The following is a 14464-nucleotide window of genomic DNA, read 5'->3' as shown; positions in this document are numbered from 1 at the left end:
TCCAGTTTAGTGGCTCTATCCGGGTAAGGACACATACTTTTATCCTCTAAATGTGCTAATCTACAAATCCAGAGCCTGTTGTAAACTAGGAAGCGCAAAATACCGAACGACGGACAGAGTAAGGGACACAAAAAACAGGTTCACGAGTGATGAGTTCATTGCATCGCAGAGAGCACTGCCAAACTCAGAAAAGCAACGAGAAGCGCCTGAGAGGACAGGTGGGCTAGAGGGGCTACGCAGCTGAAATATTAGCCCTGACTCTTCTACAATGTCAACGATCTTGCCTTGATTCTCTCACAGGCGCAAGCCTCTTCGCGAGCGAAAAGTTGGGCCTGGGTGATGTCCGCTGCACGTCTCAAGTTGCCGCAGCTGTGAGCAGAGAAGATCTCTGGAGGACAATAGCATGAGCCCCTTAGCTGACCGTCATTACTGCTTACTAATATTAAACGGCAGTGTACTACTTTCGCTCATTTCCCACTGAACGTTGGTCGTTGCATGCGGTTATTACTAAGTGTCAGTCCTTACTTTACCGGAATGTATGCAGTTGCGTGCAGAGACGTTGTGCTTATTGGCAATACACACATTAAACGAATTTTCATAGCAGTACATCAAAGAGGGTGTTTTCACTACATAAGTTATACAACCGTTGTCTGTAAAGTTTAGAGTCTGATTTATTTTCTTCTCTAGAAATGATTCCCCAAAACAAATGTTGGTCCGTATGTATAGCGCCATCTTTTCGGGATAACCTGAGCTATTTATGTTAATTGCTGTGGCAGCCGCTAGATGGTACTACGTGTAGAAAACACGTTGTCACTAGTCGTCTGCGCATTCCACTGTGATTGAATTTTGAGAGATAGACGTCCACCTCGAACAGCGTGTAAACATAAAACTCTGTGTGAAGCTTGGCAAGACAGCCACACAGACGTATGAGCTTCGTGATGCTTGCGGCAACGAGACATTATCGCGGGCGCGAGTTTTCGAGTGGCACAAGAGGTTCGTTTCAGGGAGAACGTCAGTGGAAGACGACACAAGGCAGTGGCGCCCTTCATCCTCACGGAATGAAAACAACGCGGCTCGGACGGCTCGGATCGGGGAAGTCGTACAGCAAGACCGCACCATTACAGTCCGCATGCTATCAGATGCTCTCGACATCAGTAAGAGAACATGCCACCAAATTTTGCGTGAGAACTTGGGGAAACGAAAGCTGAATGCCAGACTTTTGCCGCACTCCCTCACACAGGACCAGAAGGACATGAGGACATCAGTGAGTGCTGACTTGCTCTGCGAGGCAGAGAAGGATGCTGCATTCGTCTACAGCATCATTGCTGAAGAGGAAATATGGTGTTTTCAATACGATCCTCAAACAAAGAGCCACAGCGCCTAATGGCGGTCTACAAGCTCTCCGGCATCGAGAAAAGTGCGGCGGCAAAATACCAAAACAAAGACGATGCTGTTAGTCTTTTTTTCGATGCCAGATGTGTCATACACCACGAGCTCGTCCCACATGGGCAGAAGGTGAATCAGGAGTTTTATATCCGCGTGATCCAACACATGCGTGATGACCTGCGACCCCGTCGCCCTGACTTATGGGCATCTGGACAATGGTTCCTTCTTCATGATAACGCAAGGCCGCACACTGCTCTCAGCGTGACAAAATGTCTCGCCAAGCACAATAATACTCTACTTCCGAATCCGCAATACTTGCCTGGCCTCTCCCCATTCGATTTTTTCTTGTTCCTCGTGTGAAGAGTGACCTAAAAGTTCGCTGGATGGGAAGCGTAGAGGCCATTCAAGACAGCACGACAAAGGAGCTGACAGCCCTGCCAAGAAAGGCGCTTTCCAACTGTTTCCAAAACCACAAGAAGCGTTGAAAGCTGTGTGTATGTAGACTGCAAGAGAGACTATTTCGAAGGGGAGCTGCACAAATGATTTCAATGTTAAACGCATTTTTTTTAATGGACTCAGTCTCAGAACTTTACGGACAAAGGTTGTAGTAACAAACGCATGTTTCGCTACATGCGTCGTAATTATAGAAGAGCTCACAATTCCGTCAAAATCGTTATTGGACTCTCCCACACTTTAAATTGAAATGGTATCCTGTATCTGACCCGACGCGATGGCTCAGGGGTTAGGGCACTCGGCTAATGAGCCGGAGATCCCTGGTTCGAACCCAACTGCGGCGGCTGCCGCGAAACGCACAAAGGCGCCCATGTGCTGTGCGACACCAGTGTGGATTGAAAATCCCCAGATGGTCGGAAATATACAGGAAACCTCCACTACGGCACCCCTGTCTTACTTTATTCTTTCACACCCTCCTTCATCCTTTCCTTGAAAACTTTTTTTTTTCTTAACATATCTTCCTGAAAATAGGCATGCAGATATATCTTTGAATGCTAACCCCAAATATATATTCAGATTTTATATATCTCATCTAGAAATGAAGATATGGCAAAATAATTTATGCCACTTAGGTCTTTTCTTACGGGCCATTATGGTGATTTCTTAATTAGAAAAACTAGTTTTAAAGTTATGCTGTCATTTTTAAGGGCCCATTGCACATCCTAAAGCTAAAGAAATTTTTAAAAAGTCATCACATAGGTCATGAATGAATAACAAAGTAGGAAAAAAAAACAATGTGGGAGTAATTAGCTTACGTCTGACCTAATTGCTAGTCTATTGGGTTTAATGAAAATTGGAAAGCTTTAGGATGTAGCTGAGGTGTTGCTGAAAAAAATGATACCTACTTGAATAAAATCAGTCGATGCAAACATAATGAAAAGTCCCGTAAGGCAAAGGCATTTGATCGAAAAAGCAAAGCTGAGAAAATTGCATTCAATGTTTTGCTTACTCTGCCATTTTTGTTTATTGCTCATATGGAAAAATTTAATGCTTTAGCATGCAGCCCAGTCATCGCTAAACACAATAACACCAAATTTACAGAAATCTGTTCATGTAAAGATTGTGAAAACCTCTGTATTGCATTGGCACTTGACAAAAAAAACGCTCAGAAAATCACTAGTTATTTTGTTTGAATCTGCCACACATTCACAGAAGTCCTGGGTGCTGTCAGGCTTGTGCTTCTTGGCCATCCTCTTGTTCACCTTTTCAGCATTGGTGTGACCCTTATGTGACCTGCACAGTCTCTATCTTTTTCAAGGCTCCTACCAATGAGGCAGCTCCCAGGCCTGTAACCAAGCTGTGCTGCAACAGCTCTGCTGGTTGCTGCCATTCGTTGGTTGAAGCGAGAAACTTTCTTGCGAGGTTAAAAACAGGACAGTGAGGAGTGTCTAATGCGAATGTTCAAGCTTCAGTTTAGAGCGCACAACGTCTTGGCGCTCTGCCAAATTCCCCGAGCCCCCCCCCCCCTAGGAGCTCTCCTCAAAATATATAAAAGAAACAAATGACGTTATCAGCGGCGGCGGCGGCAGCGGCTTGGCGCGCTGCCAAGGTCCGCGCTGCGCGTGCTTGTCGAAGCGTTGAGCACGCGAGCTCGGTTCAGCCGTGTCCGTCGGCACCGAAGCGGCGTGCGCAAACGCCGAAGTCGGCTTAGGTCAGCCGGCTCGGCCGCTTCCCACGACACGGAATTCGAAGCGGCTTGCAGCGTATCAAAAGTCGACATTTTCGACGGGCTTAGTCCAGGCACATCCACCGGCACTGCAGAGACTTGCGGTAACACCGAAGTTGACGCCGATCGGCATTGTCCAGCCGCGTCCACCGGCGAAGCTGTTGTTGGCGAGCTCAGTCCAGCCGCATGCACCGAGGGTACAGCAGCTTGCGGCATCACCGAAGCTGCAGTTCTCGCCGATGCAGCACTCTACTTATTCCATGCGCGTCTCTTTTTGCCGACTGCTTTTCGCGTGCTTGCTTTCAAGCGCGCGTCTCGGGCCATCGTGACACACGGAACAAAGACACCAGGCAGGCAAGTACACGCAAAAGCACGAAATTCGAGGCTAAAAGAAGCGATTCAATAGCCAAAATATCTACAATAACGATAAGGAAAAAGGCAGAACGAAAAATATAGGAAACAACGAGGAGCGCGAAAAATGACGGGCGTGCAGGCGAAAGCAGACGACGGGAAGGAGCCGGACAACGCGGCCGCGGGGGGCAAAGCATGCGTCACGGCCACTCAGAAGGCTGCGCCTCGAGGAGGCGCCCGTTTTACCCAATCGGCGGCTGTCTCGCGACGTTTTCCCCCCTTGCGGACGGGTGCTGATAGCTCCGCTGTGCGAGGGTCTACAGCTTGCCGAGAGGCGCCAAATTGGAGAGCGGGAAACCAGCTTTCAAACGAGACCAAGATGGCGCCGATCGGTTTGCGTCGCGCGGAGCTACGGCAGCTTGAAAATGGGGCAAACCTTCGCGCTTGGCGTTCAAATTCGGCTCACCGACGTTTCTAAATTGCCGTTTTTTTCATACTTTGAGTTGGAATTCAGCTATAATATTTTGTCGAGGCATAGTTGGGACATTAAAGACTTCAAAATCGCAATTTTTGAAAATTGCCATTTTTGACCTTTTTTCGCGATTTCAAGACCCGCGTCCCCCCTTAAGGTGCGGTTCAGGTGTCCACCGAGATGTGAGACCAATATTGCGCCATGTCTTTTCCTCAAAAACCAATTAATTTCATCCTGTATCTGATATCCGGTCGTGCTACCCCACCAGGATTCGTTTAAGTAGTTTCGGAGATCTCTACTTCTTTGGTATCCTCTATCGCTATATTAAGTCTGACCAATAAAAGTAACTGTGTTTACGGCCTTGATCAGCGCAGAGAAGAAAAAAAAACCTTCTGTCTGATTATTTTTATTACAATTTTTTCATCCTCTTACATTAGGGATATAGTTGGTCATAGGCCAACCGATTATTTATTCAGTTCTAATCGCCATCATACTCAAGTTGCCATCATCTACTGCATGCCGCTCACCGACGTTTCGCCCTCACTGTGACGAGTTGATCAAAAGATTGACACTTTCACCTCGCCCATTGGTACAATTTCTGATCTCGAGAGTTACGTCTTTTCTGCTTTCTACCGACAGTAGACCTCTTTCTCCAGGGACTTTATTCTTCTACGGTGAATAGTTTCACTGAATTGAACAGCTTTCTGGCAGCGTCCAACTTACAGTTGGATTTTACCGGTTTCCCATTTTGAAGCTTTGCAACAGCGTAAAGGATGAAGCCATACAATTAAAAGAAGCTGGCCGAACAACCGCTCAAGCGATTGAACTTTGTGATTGTGCGTCTATGTCACCGTCTTTTATGCTGGTTCACTGTTTCAAAAGGTGGAACACCAACTCGCCCAACCTTCTGCACTAACAACTAAAGCTGACCAATTTAGTCCCTTCCAAACCATCTTTTCGCTGGCTTGTTTTTTTCCCCATTTTTGCTGCGCGCTGAATTTGTCTTTTCAAATTCTTTAATTTTGGGTTTTTGCTCCGATTTACTTTGCGCACTTTCATTTGTGAGTAGAGGTACAAGTGTTACGGGTAAAATAAACCAATCAAGCATTTCTGGGCTCTTAGCACTGAGGCCATAACTGCTCAATGCCCTATTGTCTGTCAGTGAAGGTCGCGGTGCCATCTATATTTGAAATGATCGAGAATCCAGTGCGCACCATGATGCATTTTCAAGGCCGCAGCAGCTCGTCTTTAGTGGGCGTTGACATAGTTGGGAGAAAATGCCGCCTCGAAATAAACTCGGCTTACGGCTATGCGATTCTGAAATGGGTCATTCTGCTGGGCTTGCTCTTTATGATGCTAGAGCGCCATTTTTCGAATATTCTCCAACAGTGTTAATGTACAGCGTAACTTATAAAGATATGGTGGTATGCGCTACGTGAGACAACGCTGCGGGCTTTCCATAAAAGCCTGGTGGGCCACATCCCGAACACGGCTAAAGCCCTATTGGTGGATATGCTTTACTGAGAATACATGTGGTTCCAGCACGCAGGGGAACAGTCACTTTGTACACAAAAAATTGATTTTTTTTGTTACTTCTTCACTGAAGTAAACAATGCCCCTTTGGCGTTATCCTTACACAAGAAATCTATTTAGGCCAAAAAAACGCTTTTCACCGACACTTGTAGAGTAATCATGAGATGAATCGAGGTAACTTATTCCCTTTCACTCGTGAGGTGCATGTATTCAGACAGCTGGCTTATGTCAGCAGCCGTCAGTGTCCCAATCGAGCTGTCCCGCAGCTGCAAATGAGGATTTTTAAGCTCTTTTATTAACAGTATACGGGTGCTGCCATCTGTGTCATGCCAATCTGAAGCAGACATTTGAAGTTAATAACTGCATGCGTTTTTAAGAATACCTAAATTAGCGATGACTGTTTGCGAAGTGAACGCTTTGGGTGTTTACGTTACAACGCTCCATGCCCTTGGCGAGGTGCAATATACACCCTAGTGTACTGTGTATTTTGGGTCTGCTGCGGAAAAGGATGCGATCACATCAAAGATACCAACACAGTTTTAACCACTGTCTGAACTTCTGAGAAATGACTTCATTGTGGATACTCTGATCTACACACAACGCATCAGATACTTCATATATGGCATCCGGAGCAACGTATTAATTGCGTACGTATATGACGTCACATGGTGCTGAAATTGCATTGGGCCGTGGTATATAAAAACCGCATACTGTTGTAACCATTAGAAGAAAAATGTGCTGAGCACAGCCGTCGTCGATTAAACTGTTAATTGCTCGAAACGCGTTGCTCCTCTCATTTTTTTTTAAATGTCTGTGCTTCGCCCATTCTTGGAAAAGGTTTATAGTTTTTGATGCTCTGTTGTCGCCTCTAGCCTCAACGGCTGCTTTTCTCCGTCTTCTGCATGCTCGCATTCACTCATACGAGCTTAACTCGAGCTGTAAGACTGTAAGGAGCACGTTTTCTGCACAATGGCGTCTCTCATCCAAGGCGAGAAAACCGTTTCAATGCCGTAATTTTTCTATTATTTAATTTTATTTATCCTTAATTAGTTTTTCTTTAAGTCATCTTTTTCATTTGTTTTTATTTCAATTTCTCCGCAACAATTTTGTACTTTCACTGCAGGCTCACTCCCAGTTAAACACCACTCATCGCATCACGGAGAAGCGACTTCCGAGACAATTCCCCGCGTTCTGTGGTGAGAGAGGCAGGACTTTCACCTCCTTTGCGTCGTCTTCAAACACTGAATGTATCCTAAGTACTCCTGCTAATTTCCAAAGGAAATCGACTAGCGCACTCAGAGAGTAAAAGCGTGTCCGAAAACTTGCTAAGACGCGCGAATACTTTTAGAAAGTACGTACTTAGATCATTGAGGCCGTTAAATCCAAAAGGCCGATGCAAAAGAATATATGCATTCCTATCTGTGCCAAATACATTGCATCAATGCATCGAAGAGGCGCTCCCTTTCAATTTCATTTTGAATATTTCTGAATTATCAGATTCGTTAAAAATAAAAGTTTACGCACACGAGGTTAGTTGCAGTTTAAAAAAGGGCACTTTTTCGAGGGACGAAACATCACACGCTGGAACGCGTTAAGCCGCGCGTTCCGCACGCGTTTAGCATATGTAATGCCCGAAGAAGTCATACTCACGGTAGCGGAGCTGCTGGTGGTGGAGTGTAGGTCGGGAATGGTCTTCTTGTCCTGTAAACAGTAAGGCTATTATTACTTAATGTTCTAGTTATGACTTCACCAAGTGGACAGGCCTAAATATTAGACGCCAACTAATTGGAAAACGCGCCTGCGTTACTTCTCAAAACACGAAAAGACAGACGTATTCTTCCGCGATATGCACGATCAGGATAATGTCGCAGTGTGTGGCATGCTTTGCTTAAAAAGGGAAAAAGAATATTAAAAAATATCTTCCCGAAGGGGTTCTAAGAGTCTAACCTAGTCGTCCGTGATATTTAGATGTCGAACATTTCCTAGTATCAGTGTTCTGAGTGAATTCAGTTACTCTAGACCTGAATGCACTGCTCGCAAATGTCATCCTTTGTTACCGGAATGGCAGCTAAGGTTGGCCAAGCTACGTTTCTAATTGCGTGTGGTAAAGGCGCACATGCGGGCTACAAGAACACAATCCTGGAGATAAGCTCATACTGACTGCGCACAAATAGTGTTATGGTAGTGAAGGCTGCAGACGGGAAACGTCTATTAAACGGCAGTAGCTAATTTTTGTACACAGTACAGTACAGCAGTCTTACTCTGCTAGTTTTGTTTCACGTGTTCATCACTTACTGCAGTGGAGATCAGAGCAGTTATTTTTATTCAGTTGTTGATTTCGGAGTCTGCCTTCTTCCCGTCCTAAGCCTGTTCTTCTATTATCCATATTTACAGAATATTTCTGCTGCTCTAGGGCCCCATTACATTTAGCGCCAAATTATTCGGCACTAGTTGGCATTTTAGGTGCGAGCAGAGCGTTGTTCTGTGTTTCGACATAATTTGTCCATCCAAGCTTTATTCTGGTGTTCTACCTGGCTTTTTTTTTCTCTTTATACAAACAATTCACACTGCATAGTATCACCGACAAGGTATAAGTAAAGCGTAAAAGTCCCGAGGGGAAATCAAGGAAGATAACGTACGGAGTTGACGGAGGAGGACGGGGAACTAGAGAGAGTGGTGGAGGTGGTCGCCTTGGCGGGGGAGGCGGTGCGCTGAGGAAGCGTTTTTCATTAAATTTGGGCGCGCATATCTCGAGCTCTTAATTTCATAATGAAATGACATGAGCGCAGGCCTAAAAGGAGCTCACTGCGCTTGCTTTTGGCAGTACGCACGACAGTTTCTGTCAATCCAAGCGCAGAGGCCAACGTTTCTTTAACGCACGGCCTCCACTTGCGTAGTTTGCTTTCAAACTGCATATTTTTTTTCTTTCATTACCGGCCATTTGTACGCTATTATTCCTAATGCCCATCATAGCAGGGCAGCTTCTGAAAAAATATAATTCCCCTCATCCAAAGCGTCCTTTACGTGATGTTCATTGATTTCACCTACGCTGGGCCAGGTTATCGTTGGGTGCTCTTTGGGCACGATGAGTGGATGCTAATGAAGGAGACTGTTTAGTCAAAAAAAAACGCCGCCTTCCACGCGCACGGAGACAGCGTTTCCTTCAACATGTTGCCCTTACTATCACATGGCATTCATTGTGAGAATGACTGCTTCATCTTGAGCGAGAGTAATTTAAATCACCAAGGCCCTCTCTGGTAGTACAAGGCAGTAACGACTAACACCCTGACAACCTGTGTTTCAAGAGACGAAGCTATTTTCTCAATTGATGGGCTTTTGTAGGCCTATGAAGCATCTTTCATCCATGAAAAAGGATTGTGGGTGACAGAAATCAGTTTACCGTAGATAACCTCGAAATAAGAGCACAGTTAGGTACAACAGCGTGACACTGACGGGAAACTGAAATGTGGCAATTGCATTAAACGTTTTCATGCATATATATATATATATATATATATATATATATATATATATATATATATATATATATATATATATATATATATATATATATATATATATATATATATTCTGTGCCCTGAATTAGGAGTCTATATTATATCTAGTATTCAGATGATTGCACTGAGAAGAGCCGCAGGAAAAATTAAAGAACAATATCTAGCCTTGCCCCGTTCAAATCAAATGATCATTATTATTAATACTTCGGCATCCCTCCAAAAAACTCACCTTCACTAGAGTGAAGTTTTGCAACCAAGGACACCATGAAGAGAACGTGAAAAAAAACACCAATAATTTCTGTACTTCGTTGAGCTTTCAGGTGCCAAGGCCTTATCGTATGCTTTTTCACTGGGAGATAACTTCAGTACGTACGGTGGTCTGGCCACAGGGGGAGGGGCAGGAGAAGGAGGGGGTGGCCTGGGTGGTGGAGGACCCCTCGGTCTGGAATCGAGCGGGAGGGTTTCACAAATGAAAACAAGGAAAGAGGAAGCAGTGAGCAGTTAGAAAGAGACAAAAGCATCCGTACCACGCACCAGTACCTCATCTCTACGAGCAGCGCGTACCGCCTCACGAGACAAAATTCTTGACAGAAAAAAGACTGATATGAGCCACGCAGTAACGGTGACGCCTGCAGTAGTTCGTGACCTTTAATATATTTCGAACGTGGTGGTTCACTGCTTTCAAGGCGGAGCACCCAAATATTTAGTGTCTGGAGTTTTATTGTTTTTGTATCTCTGTACTGCAAGGCCATTTTTTTTCTTGCAGTACCGAACTACTGCATGCGTACAACCCTGCAACGAAACAAACATTGCGGGCAGCGTGAAATGACAAGAGAAAAAGACTAGATTGTGTTTACAATATATGGGCTTCCATTTCTTTCTGCGCCGGCATGAGCGCCGGAAGAAATATTCCGCGTTTAATAAAATCGATCTTTATCTGCTCCTGTAGATTGTTAAAACTTCTTTGTGCAATCTTTCGAGCATTTCGTAAAATTCTCGCGAAATCACTACTGTCTTGCTCTTTGTAAAAACCAGGTGCAGCAGTGGTAGTTGCGAATGCTTTCCTAAGAGGTGTTTTCTTAAGTTCTCCAATTCTTTGCAAAAAAAAGCCGCATAAATTCTCAAAAGCCTCGAGCTTGTCACTAATTTCTGGCCAGATTAACTTGCTGTGCTTTATATCTTGCAAAATTTCTTGCTATTAATACCGCGTAAACATTGTCACAGAATGGCATCACAGAAATACAACATGGCCTCGCAGTTTTCTACTCGAATTCTTTCACAAAGGTGTAATTTTATTCCTGGTAGCGGTCCTTTCTATTGTCATTTCAAGCTCTCTCCAGGCATCACAGGTTAGCGGGTCACGAAACATACGGAAGTGTTTTCCGGGGTTTTGGAGTAGGCCGATAGCCGCGTCTTGACGTCGGACGAGGTGCGCTGTTGGAAGAAAGCAAAAACACAGATAGGTATACCCAAGGAAACCACTATTTTCTCCTCGTGCGGACGGTTCCCCTCCTTCGGGAGGGTCAAGGTGCTTTATCTCATAGGTGGGTCCTTCTGGTGCTTTGCTCTTTTGCTTTATGGGGCTTTTTCTCCTGTGCAAGAGTTTTCATCTCAATGGCTAGAGAAGATCGGGAGTAACCACACTGTGCGAGTGAAAATCTACGTCGCTGGTTTCATCAAGCCCTTCAACAAAGCGGTAAGTGCAAGAGATACAAAATTAATTTCGTCGAAATATGGCTAGCGCGTGGCTAAAGGCTTTCGTTACTGCCGTGTTACTATCTGGACTCCCCATTTGCAAAGTGCGGCAACGTAGCGGTTGTTCAATCGTAACATCTTGCGAACTGTTCTAAAATAAGACACCTAAGCTCGAACACATTTCCATAGCTGTGGGCCGACTGTGTACGCTAGCGTTGCTTTTTCTATATGCTTCAGAGCAGTGAAGCTGGCCAACTGGCTGTGGAAGGCTAGGGCAGGCCACCAAGACCTCCACATGTTTAAGAAACAGGCATAATTAAACTATATATAAACTAGAACGGCATAATATGAGTGCCGAGCTATATGACCCAGCATAATATAGAACTTACATGACAAGCTCTGTTTAAAGAACAGTATTTCAGCAAGGTTGTATTTCTTGGGGAGAGGGGGGGGGGGTTGAACAAGGAGGGTAAAACGGCATTGATTCAATTTTGCGATCAGGTGTTTTCGGCTGCCATTTCACAAATGGGCTGAAATGACAGGGAGAGGGGAATCATAGCGAAACCAAGCTGAGCATCCTCTTTACGTTTTAAGCCGCCGTGGTGGCTGAGAGTTATGGCGCTCGGCTGCTGGCCCGAAAGACGCGGGTTCGATCCGAGCAGCGGCTATCGAATTTCGATGGAGGCGAAATTCTAGAGGCCCGTGTGCTGTGCGAAGTCAGTGCACGTTAAAGAACCCCAGGTGGTCGAAATTTGCGGAGCCCTTCACTACGGCGTCTCTCATAGCTTGAGTCGCTCTGGGATGTTAAACCCCCATAAACCATTATTTACCTTTCAAATGGATAGTGTAAAAGCCGGGTACCGCGCAGCCATGTAATTCAGCTGGGACAGTAGAACACAACTTGCATAAAAAAGGAGTAAGCTAAAATTCTGGCCGTGGGTGTTTTTTGTTCAATACAATACCGCCACTACGAGGAACACTAACAAGCGTTTCTCGTCGGAGCAAACGACTGTAGCTTGTGATTGGCAAAACAGCTCAGCAGAAGGTTGGAAGGAAACGCTTGTGGCAGCCATTTCTGGCCTTCCCTCCATAGACTGTGTTGTCATGCTGGTCACTGTCCATTTTGCAGATGCATTGTAATGGTTGTGATATTCAGGCATCCCCTTTCGGAAATGAGATCCATGTGGGCGCAGCGGTACCGACAAAATCGAGCACACACTTAGGGACCCAAGACAGTTGCCTTCAGCGGAGTTGCTAAGTGGTCTTTCATTTGAACATCTTCGGTGGATATAGCAGCGCGAAGCCGAAAAGAGTCGAATTGTCGAGAGCTAAAGCTGCGAAGGCGAAAAGAGCGCCTCGACATCGTCTTGCGCATAGGAGTTGCGTTCGGCCAGACATGCACGCAGCAAGCCTCTAAAGAAAAAGCGAGAAGCCATGCGTTTTCGACCGGCCGTAGCTTTATGGTCGTTTTACTTGTGCCCCGGCGGCGAAGCGCTGAACCGAAAGCCCAAAATCTGCGAATTGCACGTACAATGTTGTCGGGGGCGGAGGGAAAGCGGGTCCCACGGGTGGTGCCGGCAGAGGTGGCGGTCTTCAGGGCCAGGTGGAAAGGAAGGGCAGTAGGTGGGCTTCATTAGTTGGCAGTCAGCGGTGTTTCGGTTTTAAGAACTGCTATCAGGAATGCACAATCTACACTTGACTATTGCTGCGAGCGCTAGTCAAAGGCGCTCTAATGCATAACAAGCACGCTACAGGCTGTTTCAGAGAAATTCACTACAATCTCAGAAATGCCCAGGAGGAAGAACAAGAGGAAAGGCTCGCTTTGAAGTTCAGGTAAAGGTACTGTGTATAACAAAGTTACCCCTCTCTTTTGCGGCTCTTTTAACGTTAACAATACTTGCATCTCTGGGGAAAAGACTCTTGCAGTAACCAGTGCGCTTACCTTATTATTAGCTTAAGCCCGCCTGTCGTAACTTCACCTCTCCAGCGAATTCCGCATTACGGGAAACTTTAGAAAATTCAACAAACACACTTGCAGCCTTCCTAAATCGGTTGGGCAGCTGGTTCGAAACATTTGTTTTGCTTAATTGGTATTCTGACAACGGGAAGTTGTTGCTCAAGGGCTATCTGACATGGCACTGTAACATTGCTGCAGCAAAACGAGTGTTGCGCTTAGTCTTGGAATAAAACGATCCATTCGCAGTGCAAATATTTGACTTCTACTACAAAATCAATGGCTTTTAATACAACATTGCTCGAAATTACGCCACTTTATTTGCATCTTTCTCCCCTTTTCCGCTTTTGAACTCGGAAGTTAACTTGCGCAACCACTCTTTTTGAAGTTGCCATGCAAACGGTTTGAAATGGAAATGTACTGTATGAACATTATCGTGACCAGACTTGTTTTGACGGACCCCTGGGAGTCGTCGTTCCAAACGTTGTTTTATTTAGAATATGCTTCACAATACCATTATTTAGCCCGTGATACCTACACCGTGAGTGTTATTTAGTTTCATTTTACATAAGCTGATTATATAGAAAGTTGGTCAAAACTTCAAAGGTATTTCGAATACGCAAGCCCTTGACCTTACCGCCTCAGCACAAATGCTTGTTCGCAACCATAACCAAGAGCCACAGTCACAATTAAAAAAATATTTAAGTGCAACTTGCCTTAGTCTTCCGCATTTAGGAACCCGCTAGCAAAACGATGGGCTGAGACAAATCGAAATTATCATTTGAGGTGAATGCTGTTTCCTTGAAGAATGAAAATACAGCATTCTGATGGGCGAAGGAGGAAGACGATATAATGCGTGTTGCATACTTGCTTTAAGCAGGTTATTACATAGTAAATCTTGATTAGATGAATCGCGGCTGTGCAATTACACTGGACGACTGTAGCATTTGTTTTCGTTGGAAAATACAGGTGTTCTGTCCTTTTGTAGCATTAGCGAATTTTAAATGCATGATGCGACAAGTGTTCTGCACTCAAGGGCTTTCTCGCTGCCTGGCCTTGTTGCAAATGCGTGTAGTGGTCGCCGTTGAAACGAAAACCTCCGTCGTTAAATATTCGTCGTCATTGAAATGAATGGGTCTTTATCCATGTAACCACGACTTAATCGGGAGAAAGTGCCGCTCGAACCTGACATCATCAGGCTAGTGATCTATGGTCTCTGTTGTATCTCGGTCGCACATGTGCAATTTCTAACTACATTTTGACACCAACTATTGTCGAATACATGTTCCGCTCAACAGCACGCCAAGTGACTCAAGAAATCTACTGACTCTTAACGAAACCGAAAAGCAATGCTCAAGTGCCATATCTTAGCCACT

At 45.1% G+C, this 14464-nt stretch overlaps 1 protein-coding gene across 1 annotated transcript in view; it reads right to left on the bottom strand.

Moving 5' to 3' along the window:
• Positions 1-14464, bottom strand: part of LOC144115910 (uncharacterized) — a 175268-nt gene that overhangs the window by 25352 nt on the left and 135452 nt on the right. The window contains exons 132-135 of the mRNA XM_077650542.1: positions 12666-12725; positions 10811-10873; positions 9813-9881; positions 7572-7622 (exon numbers count right to left, since the gene is read on the bottom strand). Coding sequence (XP_077506668.1) covers positions 7572-7622; positions 9813-9881; positions 10811-10873; positions 12666-12725 — 243 coding nt within the window. The remainder of the gene's footprint in view (positions 1-7571; positions 7623-9812; positions 9882-10810; positions 10874-12665; positions 12726-14464) is intronic.

This window comes from Amblyomma americanum, chromosome 1 (assembly GCF_052857255.1).
Source record: "Amblyomma americanum isolate KBUSLIRL-KWMA chromosome 1, ASM5285725v1, whole genome shotgun sequence".
NCBI lineage: Eukaryota > Metazoa > Arthropoda > Arachnida > Ixodida > Ixodidae > Amblyomma > Amblyomma americanum.
The sequence above is the reverse complement of the archived record's forward strand: the minus strand, read 5'-3'. Positions and strand labels throughout refer to the sequence as shown.